The following is a 14,618-nucleotide window of genomic DNA, read 5'->3' on the forward strand; positions in this document are numbered from 1 at the left end:
CAAAAAATGAAGGAAATAGGCAAAGAAAACGAAAACGTGAGTGCGATTAAAGTTTTTAGCCATATATGGCCTGTTCCCGTACTTTATAAAGTGGTAAAAGTCGTAAATGTTGTAAAAGTCGTAAACGATTTTTATATAAATTTTGTGTACGGGAACTCAAAATGTGTAAAATGGTAAAAATTGTAAAAACTTTTGAGTTCTGGAACAGAGCTATAAATTGTGTTATTTGCGTGATTTATATATTGTGGTCATATGAAATTGTATGCTAGTGTGAACGCAAAAACTAAAAGTGGTATGGACTTTGACAAACATAAAGGATGTCGAATGGATATAAGAAGTCACAGCTCATATGACATTGATAGATATGACATTGAAAATCATCGATTTATTTTTGTTTTCCATTCTCATATTTTGTTATTGTTCATGTTCTTTTGTTTTCTACACATTTCAATTATTATCTCACTTATTTTTACAAAAATGCCAAATATTTGTCTTCCTTACTGTCTGTGAAAAAATGATGGACAGCTGAGAGACAAACGACAAATGTATGTATGTGTTAATAAATCAGAGTTGTGTTTGAAGACAAACTGTCTGGTGTAAACGCCTAGTCAGTTTCATGTAGAAGAATAAAGCCCAAGTACTACCTAATTCAAATGCTGCCTAATTCATTTGAATTAGGTAGTACTTGGCTTTTAGTCTTTTACATGAAACTGAGCGTGAAAAAGCGGCGTATTTCATTGTGTTTCTGCATTAAAGGCCAAGACCTAAAGACCTAATTCAAATGAATTAGGCAGCATTTGAATTAGGTAGTACTTGGCCTTTAATCTTTTACTTGAATCTGAGCGTGAAAAAGGCGGCGTATTTCATTCTGTTCACACCTTTATTGCCTTTAATGCTTGCTTAACATTTACGAAATCCACTCGATTTCAACTGTCAATCCCTTTGTCAGTGTTTAGACACACAAATTTCTCGGGAAAGTAAATTTAGTTTTTAGGCAATAGGGGGTAGGAAAGAGTGTTGAGGAGTTCTTTCCTCTCCGCTCTCTCCAAAAAACTCAATTTATTTTCCCGAGAAATTTGTGTGTGTAAACACAGACTTTCCGTACACGTCAAATGAAAACTCATCTGAAATCCATTGGATATCATTTGACATTTAAGCAATGGAATTGACAGTTGAAATCGAGTGGATTTCGTAAATGTAAACTTATGTCTGGTTTACATTCGTTTCGTGATTTCGCGCGGAATCATGCAAAATTTATCATGATTTCCCATACAAAAATGAAATCATCTCATTTCGTGATTTCAGCGAAATCAACATCGAAATCACAGTACACATGATATACAACCCTGTGTTTGCCTAAAAAAGTACTAAAAGTTGCAACACTTTTCGCGTATCACAATAAACAAGGTAGATGGTCAATTGCTGCAACAAAAAATTTTAGTATCAAAATTTGTAAACAATGTGAATAAAATATTAAATTACTTTTCTTAAATGCTCTTTTTCATTGTGTTCCCGTACTTTTTTAATGGTAATGTTAGAAAAAAGAGCGAATTGTCAAAAATTTATTAAAAATTCCGGGAACGGAAAAATGACGGAAATTGCAAAAACTCCAGCATAAATGTCAAAATCAACGTATCACCAATCATATCATGATCATGCTTGCTGCTAGTTTCTACTAGGCCAAAATTATATGGCAGAAATCAGGAGAAGAACACAACTGTTATCGATCAAAATTTATTATGATGCGTCAACGATAAAATCAGTTTTTATTTTTCCATTTGTTGGAACCATACACAATTAATACGATATATAGATAATTTTACGATAATTTTCGAAATAAAGTTGTAAAGTTCTATATTGTCGTATATTTTTGATGACTAATACAATTTACAATAACTTGTTTTGAATATTCATGTTCGATCAGCTGCGCATATGCATCTACCTTGATCATTGTGATATGTTTGAAATCAACAAAAAATAAGTGTAAGTACCGGGGTGTATTTCAGGATTTCGCGAAATTCAGTGGATTTTGGAGCGCAAGTGTAAACTTGGCATTACTGTAAAAATATTTCTTGTTGAACTGATTTCCAAAGCATCTACCTTGTTATGTCTTGTGTAACTAGGCGTTTACACTAGACAATTTGCTCTGAAATGCAACCCTGATTTACTAACCATAACGCTGCGTTTACTAGGCGTTTACACCAGACAGTTTGCCTTCAAATACAACTCTGATTTACTAATAGGTACTTTACACGACATGTATTTTACATATGGGTTGTCACTTTGCGTATACATTAGCATTTGGTATGTTCCAGTACTGCAAAAATCTACTAATTTTTACTATTTTTTCCGATAACATAAAGGAAAAATTGTTATCGTAGTCAAAATTAGTAGATTCTTGCAGGTTCTGGAACAGACCATTTGTTCTAGAACTAAAAAGTTTTTACAATTTTTACGACTTTTACACATTTTACCCGAAAAACTGTTCCCGTACACAAAAAAGTTGCAAAATGTTCACTTCTCTTTAAACAAAAATGGCGCTGAATGTCGCTCTCTTTAAAAACTTTTTACTCGACAAATTTGAGCTTGTAAAAAATAGTAACATCGTTGCCGGCGTTTGATTGGCTGATACGCCGACTTTGACATTTGTTCCAGTTTTTTTGACGTATTTTCCATTTTTCCGTTCCCGAACTATCTCAAAAAACTTTTGTGTGAGAAAAAAAAATTTTACATTTCTCTCTTTTACGAGTTTTACTATTAAAAAGTACTGGAACGAAGCTATTTTGTATATAAAAAGTGACAACCCATATGTAAAATACATATCGTGTAAAGTACCCATAACAAATACATACATTTGTCTGCTGTCTCCCAGCTGTCCATCATTTTTTCACAGACAGTCGGGTTAACAAATTTTTGACATTTTGGTAAAAGTAAGTGAGATAATAATTGAAATGTGTTGAAAACAAAAGAACATGAACAAAAACAAAATATGTAAACGGAAAACAAAAAGAAATTGACGATTTTCATTCATAATTTTAGAACTGTTTTTACAGTTGTCTGGACGCCTACGTCACACATGCAAGTTTTGGGTTTTTGACAATCAATGCATGAACTCAACTGTCCCGTCATGTGTAAACGCAGGGTTACATATGACAGGACAGTTGAGTGCATGTATTGATTGTCAAAAATCGGAAAGTTTTTAGTGCAAGTTTCAGCATATGGCATAAGTCTTTACTAATACCATGACACCAATGGTTTTTAGAAGAGAGCCCAACCAATTTTGCCTTTTTGAACGTTAAACCGACACAAGACTCTAATGTAAACATGACGTAATACTTTTACTACAACACGAAATAAAAGCGGCGGCGGCGTTCGATCGCAAAACATATCGATAAATCGATTGTTCTATCAACGCCAAATTTCGATAGTTCGCCTTTTTTCTGCCACAACTCGTCGATTAATCGACAAAAGTCAATCCCTAACAACATTTCTCAAAAGTTTCCTTTAAACCGAGTATATTTTATTAATTTCTACCTTAAATAAGTATCAAATAGCAATTAGAACAGAAAAGAACAACAACAAAATATGTCGGAAAACAATGGTAAGTTGAATTAAAACAATGAGGATCTGGAGAACAGATAAATATTGATGCGATGTCGTAGAGAAAAATGAGTGACAGGCGAACTAACCGGACGCAACGCATAGGCCTGTTTTCAAAATGTCAATGCAACCACCACCACTACAAACAATTTGCACAGTTTTTGCCAAACTTACATTTTGCTAATAACTTATCATACAAATTTTAGATAACTCCAATGAATCCAGTAGCCTGGGAAGTGATTCCTTGTTACAAAGTTCTCGTTTGACTGGAGGAGGTAGCGTTGGTGGCAATCCAGTGCTTAGAGCCGGCGTTTTACGACCATCAGTATTGGGACCTTCCAGATTGGGTTCGGCTTTATCCTCAAGCAGTACACAAAATGCCACATCAACGGCGGATGGACAGGAGGGGGCGGGTGCTGGATCGGATGGTTGTGAAAGCGCAAAGCCGGCAGAAAAATCAAAAGAAACTTCTAGTAGCAGCAATCCATTTCTAAAGGAGATCAAGGACGATGATGATGCCGGCACATCTGCCAAGGTTGCCGATAACAATAAAGGAACAGATAATGAGGAATCATCAGAAGAACGTGCTGATCCCTTAACACTTTTGCGTAAAAATGGTATGGAACGTGCCAATTTATTTGCTGCCGCCAAAAGCTCTATACCATTAGTGGAAAAATCAGGTTTTGTTTTTGGTCAAAATTTACATGATCGTGTTGTGGGGGTATGTGCTGACAAGAAAAAAAAAGAAAAACAACAGTTCTGAAACACTTGTTTGTTGTTTTTTGTAGGAACATCTAAAATCGGACAATCCAACAGAAGCCAAGAATGATGAATCTTCAACCTCAGCTTCAGGCGATTTACTCTTTTCAAGTGTTATACAAAATGCTGCAGCAAAACCAACAGAAAATCCAGAAAAGGATGCTAATGCCGAGGCCAAGAGTCTGACTGATGTTGCACGTGAATATGAAGAGAGTCGTGCCCAAAAACGTAAATATGAGGAGGTGGAAACATTTACCGGTGAAGAAAATGAAGTGAATATTGTGGATGTAAGTAATTGTGAGATTTCGTTAATGATTGTATGACTACTAATAATTTTTTCTTATTCTTATAGTTGAACTGTAAATTGTTTGCTTTTGTCAATAGCAATTGGGAAGAACGTGGTCGTGGTAGTTTACGCCTTAATGATTCCAGAATTGAACATGAATGTTCTCGTTTGGTATTTAGAACTGCTGGTAATCTACGTCTATTACTTAATACAAAGGTAAGTTCGGGTTCGGCTCAGTAGTATTTATTTATTTATTTATTTATTTATATAATTTATCTTATATAAATATAAGATAAATTTGGAGAATAGCATTAGCAGCTTAGGCCATCAGCTATCCAAATTTAGTTACAGAGTATTTTTTGGTATAATGATTATAGTACATATTAAATGTGTATTTTACAATATGATATAAATTCAAAAATTGTGTTGACATTTTCAATTGTAGGAGTTTTAAGAATATCCAATCCTTTGTTGTGCAGTATTAGGTTGTGTTCTTGATGTAGAGACGGGCATTCAGAAAGGATGTGACGGACGGTGCAAATATTATTACATTTTGTACATTTATCATCGAAATTCCTGTTCAGTAGGTGCAAGTGTGTTGAAACTGTATGTCCCATTCGCAGTCTTGAAAAAATTCTAATTTTCCTTTTCTCCAATTTGGAAGAATAAATTGGAAATGAATTATCAGGATTTATAATGTTGTAATGGTGGTGTGTAAAATCCTTGTATTTATCGGAAACAAAAGCTTTTATTTCTGACTTTATAACTTTCTTTAAATCGACTTTTTCCATTAATGTATCTGTGACTAATGGTGCTGAACAAGCATATTTTGCTGCAGAGTCAGCGTACACATTTCCGGTTAGACCAATATGTCCAGGGATCCAGAAAAGTGTAATCTTGTTTTTGTTATCAATTAACAAATCGCGTATATTATTAATAGATGCCCATTTATTGTTAGCGACGTTGCATACAGCTTTTATAACAGATAAACTGTCCGTAAATATAATGGTTTTTGTTGCTGAGTATTTAGCGATGTTTATGGCGTGTAAAATTCCCGCTGCTTCTGCGGTAAAAATAGCTGCAGCGTTTCTTAGAGTATGTGCTCCTAGAATCTGACCACTATTGTCGACGACAGCATATGCAGTTGATGAGTCATTCTTGGATGCATCTGTAAATAACCATTTCGAATCCATATTTTTTGACAAAAAATTTCTATAATGTTGTTCAAATGTTTCGCTTGTAGTGCTTGCTTTTACAAAAGCAGTAAGATGTAGATCGCAACTGGACTCAGGAAACATCCATGAGGGGTATTTTTCCTTATAAGAAGTCAGTTTTTCCTTAAATGACAGAATGTTGTTGTGAACACAGTTATACATAACTGATTTATATTTTGGTTTTCTCTTAGCAGAGATAATTTTGGTGACCATATCATCTATAATAGATGAGTTTTCAGACATAATTTTAGGCAGAAGCATGTGCTTGGATTCCAAATAACGGTCTTCTAGGGAAGGTAATCCTGATTCCATGTAAAGGATATTAATGGGCGTGGTTCTAAAGGCATAGGTGCTAGCTCGAATGCTATCATGATAAATAGATTTTATATGCTGTAGGGTAGTTTTTGGACTGTTACCAAATAGGAAAAGTCCATAATCGATTTTGCTGAGTACCAACGTTTTTACTAAGTACGTTAATGTCGTTATGTGTGTAAAACTTCGACCAGCCAAATATTTAATAATATTTGACCTGTGGACAAGATTTTTTTTCAAGTTGAGTATATGTTGATTCCAAAGATAGTTTTTTTCAAAGATAATCCCCAAGATTTTCAAATTATTTACTCGAGGAAAGACAGTGTTGTTGACTGAAACTTCTGGAGGAGTACAATTGTGCTTCCTGCAAATGTGAATTATAGATGATTTTGATGGTGACATTTTAGCGCCAGATTTTTTTGTCCAGTTGTTGATTTCTTGTATAACTTCAGAGAATATATTTGTTGTAGCATCATTGTTTTTATTTATGCTAATGATATACAAGTCGTCAGCATATAGGCAATGGTAAATGTTGTGTTTATTGATGATACCGCTTATTTCATTAAAAGCTACTTGGAAAAGGACGACAGAGAGTGGTGAACCTTGGGGTATACCATTGTGTAACGGGAATTGTTGAGAAAGGTTGTTGTTTATCTTAACACGAAAATGCCTATTTGTTAAGAATGATTTAATATAGTTTAAGATCTTCGATCCAACTCCCCATGATGATAAAGCTTCAAGTATAATGTGAATGCCTACGCGATCAAACGCTTTTTCAAAGTCGATTGCTAATATTGTAGCGTGGCTTCTAGATGATAGTGCCTTTGTAACGTAGTAGTCAATGTGTAATAGAGCATCTGTACAACCTTGTTTTTCTTTAAATGCTACCTGATTTAAAGCAATAAGTTTGCGGGTACTAAGGAACCACGAGAGTCTTTTTGAAATAATACGTTCCATTAGTTTTGATACACACGACAATAATGAAATGGGACGGTAACCGGAAAAATCAGTTTTACTTTTATGAGGTTTAGGAACTGCTGAAATTATCGCTGACTTCCATGAGTGTGGTAGAATTCCCATGTTGAAAACTTCATTATATAAGGATAATAGCTTTGATAAACTTACATGTGAAAGGTTTTGTATCATGGAATAAGTAATTCGGTCGTGACCCGGAGTGCTTCCTTTTACTTTTTTTAAGGCCAGTTTTAATTCGGCTATGGAGATACTTTGCTCTATAATAGATGCGTGTTTATTACTAGGCGACTGAATAAATCTTGAAGGCATAGTATTTTTTGCAGTACAGAAATCCGAGTGGAAGTTGCTGTTTAAAGATTCGTTAGACCAACGACTTGCAAAGTAGTTTGCAATATCGATTGAGTCAGTTAAGAGAGTGTTGTTTACATCAATTGCCGTTATAGTGTGTGAGGTGTTTTTACATGATATTCTGTTGATCCTGGTCCATACAATAGAAAGAGGAGTGTCTCTACTTATTGTTTTCGTAAAGTTCTCGAAGCATATTGCTTTTGCCCTCTTATTTTCATATCTGAATTTGGCTTTGCTTCTTTTATACATAATTAAGTTATCTATAGTTCGATTTTTTTTGAAAATACGAAAGCTTTTAACCTTTGCTTCACGAAGTATTGCCAGATTTCGATTCCACCAAGGAACCATTGGCCTATTTTTGGAATGTTTTAGTGGTATATTCAAATTGGCAGCCGTTCTTATTGTTTTTGTAAATATGGCATTCACCTTATTTACATTTCCATCCAGCAGTTTGTTCTCTAATAGATCATCAACATTTTTTTGATATCCACTCCAATTAGCCTTTTTGAAGTTAAATTTAGATGTAGATTTAGAACGGGATATATTTACGGTGGTAGTTATGTTTGTGATAATAGGGAAGTGATCACTATTGTAGAGGTCGTTGAGTGTGTAGCTGTTGACAATTGGAAGAAGAGATGGAGAACAGCAAGAAATATCAATGTTTGTAAATGTATTTAAAGTTGACAGGTGGGTTGGTTTTCCATCATTTAGGATGCATAGACCATGTATGTTGAATGCGTTTTCTAATATAACGCCTCTGTGGTTGTTTTTGTCAGAGCCCCATAATACATTCCAGCTGTTCACGTCTCCAACTAGTAAGATGGGAGTATTTGTGTTTTCAAACAGCTTCAAAATATCATTGACATCGAAGTTTTCATTCGGGTGAATATAGAGCGATACTATTGTTATTTTGATATTTAAAGTGATTTCAATTACAATATTTAATATTTTCGATGAATTAAAAATGCGTTTATGAGGAATGTTGTTTTTGATAAATACTGCCAAACCGCTTTTAGCGGTTGTATTGGCAATATGATTGGACGAGTATGAGATAAAAGAATTTGGTGCAATTGGGTGTGATTGTACGGGTATGTGCGTCTCTTGCAGCGATATAAATTGTGGGTTGTGATCTTTGATAAGTAATTGGAGATCAATGTAGTTATTAATTAAGCCCTTTATATTCCATTGGGCAACTTTGAAATTAGACATAGATAATGAGAAAAAAAAAGAATTAATATTATAAAATATTAATTCTCTGTCATATCTATGTCGCCATAGTCTATTTCAGGTCTTCTGGAAGTTATTTTCGCAGATGTACCTGTAGCTGGTACAGATACAACTGGAGTATCTGATGTTGGATTCTGTGTTATGTTTTCAGATACATTATTTTGTTTGTTAGCATCGCTCTGAGAGAGCGATTCTATTTTTGAGTGGAAGCACTCAAGTAATTTCTGTTTGTTGATTGCAGTTTTGTTTGTTGTAGTATTTAAATTTGAGTTTGATGTATTTTGTTCATTGGTTGTTTTTGCTGTATGGTTTTGTGTTGATGGTTTTGATGATGAGTTTTGTTCTTTGGTTGTTTTTGTTGTATGGTTTTGTGTTGACGTTGAAGGTTTTGGTGTTGTGTTTTGAGTAGTAGTGATGGAATTTGTTTTCTCTTTCTCGGTGGCCTGGGGTTTGCTATTTGTTGGTGTTGTGTTGCTGTCATTAACGGTATTATTATTTCTTGTATTTTCTATCCTCTTTTTATGTGCGGCAATAGCTTCATCGAGAGTTTCTGTTGGAGTTTCGAATGTGTCTGCTTTGGGGGTATTTTGCATGGCCTCTCTAAATGAGCATTTGTTTTTTGTTTTAATTCTCAATACCTCTTTTCTCTGCTGAAACACTGGACATTTTTTGTTGTTGGCTCTGTGTGCTTGACTGCAGTTAATACAAATGAGTTTTGAACAGGGTGTTGGATCATGAGGCGTGGTAGAACAAACTTCGCATACAGGATCGTTTGTGCAGAATTTTTTGGTGTGTCCGAGTTGGAAGCAATTCTTGCATTGCAAAGGATCTGGGATATACTCTTTCACCTTTACATCAATCATACCAACTTCAATTGTATCTGGCAGATCGTAAAGGTTAAAGCTCAAGATACAAGATGGAGTATTAGATATTTTACCATCTCTAAAGGAAGTAATTTTTCTACACGCTACTACACCTTGCATTTTTAGACCTTCCACTATTTCATTTTCTGTAAGTTCTGTGAGGAAATCACATCTTACAAATCCTTGGATTGTATTTAACTTGGGATGTAAAGAACATTCGATGTCGCAAATACCACCTAAGTTTTTAGCTTTGATAAAACGAGTTGCTTGGGCTTCACTTTTGGTTAAAATCAGGAAATTTCCGTCTCTTGTCATAATGGTTTTTAGCGTAGGCTCACTTGATATTCCTTTTATTGCTTTAGAGACCAGGAAAATGTTATATGATTTTAACGGTTTGTCCGGATTTGTTGTTTTTACAATGATGTATTTTGGACATGCTTTTTTCAATCTAGGTCGCACAAGCTCGGGGTATTCTAGGGAATTCCCCAGGTTATACGTAGTTTGGTTTTTCGGTCGTTTTCGTTTTGGGGACGTCCCTCCCGGGTCCAAGATCCCATAATAATTTCCTCCAGAAGAGGAAGACATAGTTTTATTAACTTTCAATCACTTGTCAAATTAAATTTAACACCCTTTACCGAAGAAAAATGATGGCAAACAAAAACAAAATTTTAAGTTATGATTTGTTAAAACAAAAAACAGGCAATGTTGTTTGTGAGTAAGCGCTTAACACAAAATCGACCGTTCACAATGAATGCTGAAGGTAGACTGGCTCAGTAGTAGTTGATAAGCTATGGAAAGAGTGATTATTCAAATTACCACAATGCAACTAGAGTGGGATTAGGTGAAATTTGGCAAAGTGATCAGGCATTACTTAGGGCTGAGAAGTCACAGCGTTTCATTTCTCAAGGTTCCATTCTAAGAAATCTAGGTATGAACAGACAGATTTAAAGTTTGCCGAACGTTACATCCTACACCTTGGTGTAGTTTGTAGTCTGAATTTTTAAGAGTGGATCAATATCTGCAAATGTAACTTATTTTCTGTTGTACATGTGGCGGTTAAATACATATTCCTTAGATAGAGGAAATCAGATCTAACTAATTTGCGGATTTACGACCTCTATTCATTGGTAAAAGGTAATGGGTAAAAAGTTCCGGATGGTATTTCCTCTTTGTCCTCAAAAACTTATCATAGGCTCCCGGTAGGTTCCGGCTACTACAACTGTCCTGTTGAACGTCTATAACTGCCTTCGGCTTATATGAGGGGAAATTTAGTGGTTTTTGGTACTGTGTACTTCACCTGTTATTGAATTAAATTTAGAATCCTCCTTTACGGGATGTTCATGAAACATATTTTTTCTATAAATTCCTAAGAAATTGTCATTTAATTTCATTTTTTTCATTTTAGGTCTGGGGCGGAATGGTTGCTGAAAGACCTAGTCAAAAATCTTTAAGACTTACAGCTATGGATAATACGGGTAAAATAAAAATATTTTTAGTTATGGCGCGCCCGGCCGAAATAAAAAATTTGCACAGTGCACTTGTGGAACGCATAGAGAAACGCAAACAATCACATCCCGATGATTTGAGTACTGCAAACGAAAGCAATGGTGAAGAGGCAAACAGTAATGATGCTACAAAAAAAGATGATGTAGCAGCATCCGCAGAAATAGCTGAACCAGATCATGATGATTCCACTGAACCAAGCCCTAAAAAACCTTTGCTGACACCCGAATCATCCACAAAAGTACAAGAAGCGTCTGATAACTAATAAAAGCAAGCAACAAAAATTGAGAAAAAATGCAACAATAAAATAACACACCGTGTGGAGTTAATTTCCAAATAAACAGAAAATTAAATTTCCATAAAATGTAACGAAGTAAAGAACCCAATTTCATACATTTCATTCAAAATATTGTATTAATATGCAATAATAAAGCGACAACAATAAAACCCATACAGGAAATCAATGCCAATTTAAAAGTGACACTGTCGTCGTCCCACTATGTTGAACCAAGTCAAAAACAAAAGAATGATCTAAAAAAATATATAACAAAACTATTTCAAATGCAACGGCAAAGTTCAATTTCCAGTCTATTAGTGTACGATATTGTACAAAACAACAAATTATATTGTGAGTCTGTTTTGCACAGTGCTCAATTTGTTTATCAATTTCCAAACGAACATAGTTTTCTTTTTTTTTTCTTCTAGATTTTGGTGTTTCATTTTCAATGGAATATATTGTCTGACATGTAACCAATGAAAATTGAGCAAACAGAAAGAAATGTAATGTCTTAGAAGTAATGTTTAATTTTTCACAATAAATAAAATAAATCATTTTTTGCATAATGTGTTCCTTAAAACCTTTACAATTTTTTACGTTTAGTTAAACACGGATGGCATAGTCGTCCATGGCAGAATAAAAAAAAACATTGAGGGTTATTCTGAACGAAGATTCTCCGTGAGTTTCGTCTTTCCGCCGTTTCAACTTAAGGGAGAAAGTGAAAAAACTCACGGGGAATTTTCGTTCAGAATAACTCCAATTATTAATTAAATTTCAAAATACTTCGACAAGTGCGACTTTTTAACTTTATGAAATTATGAACACATTTCTTTTCGATTGCAACCCAGGACGGACAATAAATATTAGAATAGCAATTTCCATTTCCGCATTGAAAGTCATACTTTTTTACAATTAAATTAATAGCTGACCCAGAACGGATTTCTCGTTTTAAATTAAACATTTATTTTTTTTTTGATACGACAAATCGTCATTACGTATGGCGTAATACGACAAATGGGTATTACGTATGGCGTTGAAATACGAGGAAAGAGTCGTGACCGATTTTGTAAACAACAGCATATAAACAACTATAAACTAATATAAATTTCGTGGTTTTATAAGATGACAAACTTTCTATTAAAATCTGTTAGGGTCCTCATATAACGATTCATGCAATGCAAATTTCTTGCCTTTTGTTCAAGAGATGATTTCAAACGAATTGTTTTACAATTTAAAAAATATGTACATACATATGTATGTACGTTTGTGTGATAGTTGTCGTGTCGTTGAGGAGACTAACACGTTTTCAATAGAACGTTAGTCGTCTGATTTAAAAAACCGGAAGATTATATTACGAAAATAATAAAAGTTGTAAAGATTGTATGTATTATGGTTATTTTCCAATATATTTTAATAATTATTGCCAAAAATTCTTTTGAAATTGATTTGTTTTTACTTGCTGTGCTGCGTTAACAGAATCAACCATGACTCTTTTTCTCGTATTTCAATACATATGGTCTGTTCCAGAACTGCAAAAATCTACTAATTTTTACTACTTTTTTTTTGTTTTGTTCGATAACATAAAGGAAAATTTTTTATCGGTATAAAACATGTTAGATTCTTGCAGGTTTTTGTATCATATAAGAATATGCAAAATCCGAAGTCTACTAATGACATATTTTGCAGTACATTTTGTATGCTTTTTACTGTTGGGCAATCTCGTTCGTTGAGCGGATCGATCTTTTTCATTCCGTTCACCAAAAAGATCCGGATCCTCCACTCCGTTCTTTGGTTCTTTTTCGTTCAATAAAACATTTCAGGCTATCATTTGCTTGTGGTTATCGTTCGTTCTCTGCATCAATAGTCGTTTAATCAGTCTTAAAGATTGACAAAAAGTATTCGTATATCCTATTTCCATTCAATTTTTTTTTTAAACAATTTCCATATATTTTTAATTTATACTATAATTTGTTTTGTTAATTCATCAACGCGTAGTGATGTTGACAAGAGAGGAACTAAATGTATTCATCGTACGAGTGAAGCAAACAGAACGAGAGGAGCCAACTGAACGAGATGAGCTTAATAAGATAATCTAAAAGAACGATGTAAAAGAATGTGCTGAATATGGCCCCGTTCGTTCTTTTGAAAAAGTTCGTTCATGAACGACACAACTCTGCAACCCAATGCATTTTTGTTGCTTGTTTATGTGCAAAGCTAATTGTGGTAGTTTTTGTTTGTGCTGAAGCAGAATGGCCATTTAGTGATGTAAATGAACGATATAAACGAATGAGCTGGATACGGATCCGTTCGTTCTTTTCACGGAGTCGTTCATATGAGCCGGGTCGTTCACGAACGACACAACTCTAATGCTTTTATTAAGCAAACACATGGCGATTATAAATATTTGCAATAATTTTGTCGTGTAGATGTCTTAAAATATGAAATTTCATAAAAATATGAAATTTCTTGAAATTTTTTTTCAAACTCCCACACTGTTTGCTGGGGAGATTTTTCCCACAAAAAGACACAAAATTCTCCCACAATTCAAGATAGAGAATGTATACTTTTTTCCCATGGGAACAAATTCCCAATTCGAAGTTCATTCAGAATGAGGGGAGATGGGAAATGGGAAAAAGACTCCCACAAAATTTTATTCAGACGAAAATGTGGGAATGGGAAAAAATTCCCAACTCCCATGCGTTCAGAATAGGGCTGGATGTGTATCATATTGAGAACTCCCTTTAAGAGCCATAGTTTGTGGCCGTAAGGTTTTTATATCTTTAGGGTAATTATCTCAGTGTGTATGGACTTTTACTCCCAATCAAGGCATATCGACAGGTAGTGGCATCGACATATTTGTAAAAAAAAAAAAAAAAAAAAAAAAAAAAAAAAAAAAAAAAAAAAAAAAATTAACTTCTTCGGCAGCCACGGCACCAAGGATATACGGTTTACCGAAAATACATAAGCCTAACACACCCCTCAGGCCAATAGTTTCATCCATACATGTACCATGTTACAGTTTATCAAAATTCATTGGGAAAACTCTTCAAAATATTGTTTCAAAAACGTACAACATTAAAAATTCCGTAGAACTTAAACAACAATTAAAAAACACAACAATTGATCCAGACGAAGTCTTAATATCATTCGATGTCGTTTCTCTTTTTACAAATATACCAATTTACCTGGCCATCAAAATAATAATGAACAGATGGGACACTATCAAACACCACACAAACATACCAAAAAACAAA

The 14,618-nt window shown here is 34.2% G+C and overlaps 1 protein-coding gene across 2 annotated transcripts; it reads left to right on the plus strand.

Annotated features, from left to right (window-relative positions):
- Positions 1-3,402: 3,402 nt before the first annotated feature.
- RanBP3 (ran-binding protein 3) lies at positions 3,403-11,944 on the plus strand. 2 transcript variants are annotated; one of them, XR_012408978.1, is made up of 6 exons: positions 3,432-3,601; positions 3,807-4,321; positions 4,389-4,646; positions 4,712-4,861; positions 10,990-11,715; positions 11,793-11,944. XR_012408978.1 is itself a non-coding variant. In XM_073960078.1 (5 exons), the coding sequence occupies exons 1-5, from the start codon at positions 3,586-3,588 to the stop codon at positions 11,350-11,352; spliced, it is 1,302 nt and encodes a 433-aa protein (XP_073816179.1). In that variant the 5' UTR covers positions 3,403-3,585; the 3' UTR covers positions 11,353-11,944. The 2 variants fall into 2 exon arrangements, 1 of the variants encoding a protein (XP_073816179.1); XM_073960078.1 differs by having other exon boundaries at positions 3,403-3,601; positions 10,990-11,944.
- Positions 11,945-14,618: the final 2,674 nt, after the last annotated feature.

The sequence above is a fragment of the Musca autumnalis genome, unplaced genomic scaffold (genome assembly GCF_047663935.1).
Source record: "Musca autumnalis isolate F117 unplaced genomic scaffold, ASM4766393v1 scaffold_1, whole genome shotgun sequence".
Lineage (NCBI taxonomy): Eukaryota > Metazoa > Arthropoda > Insecta > Diptera > Muscidae > Musca > Musca autumnalis.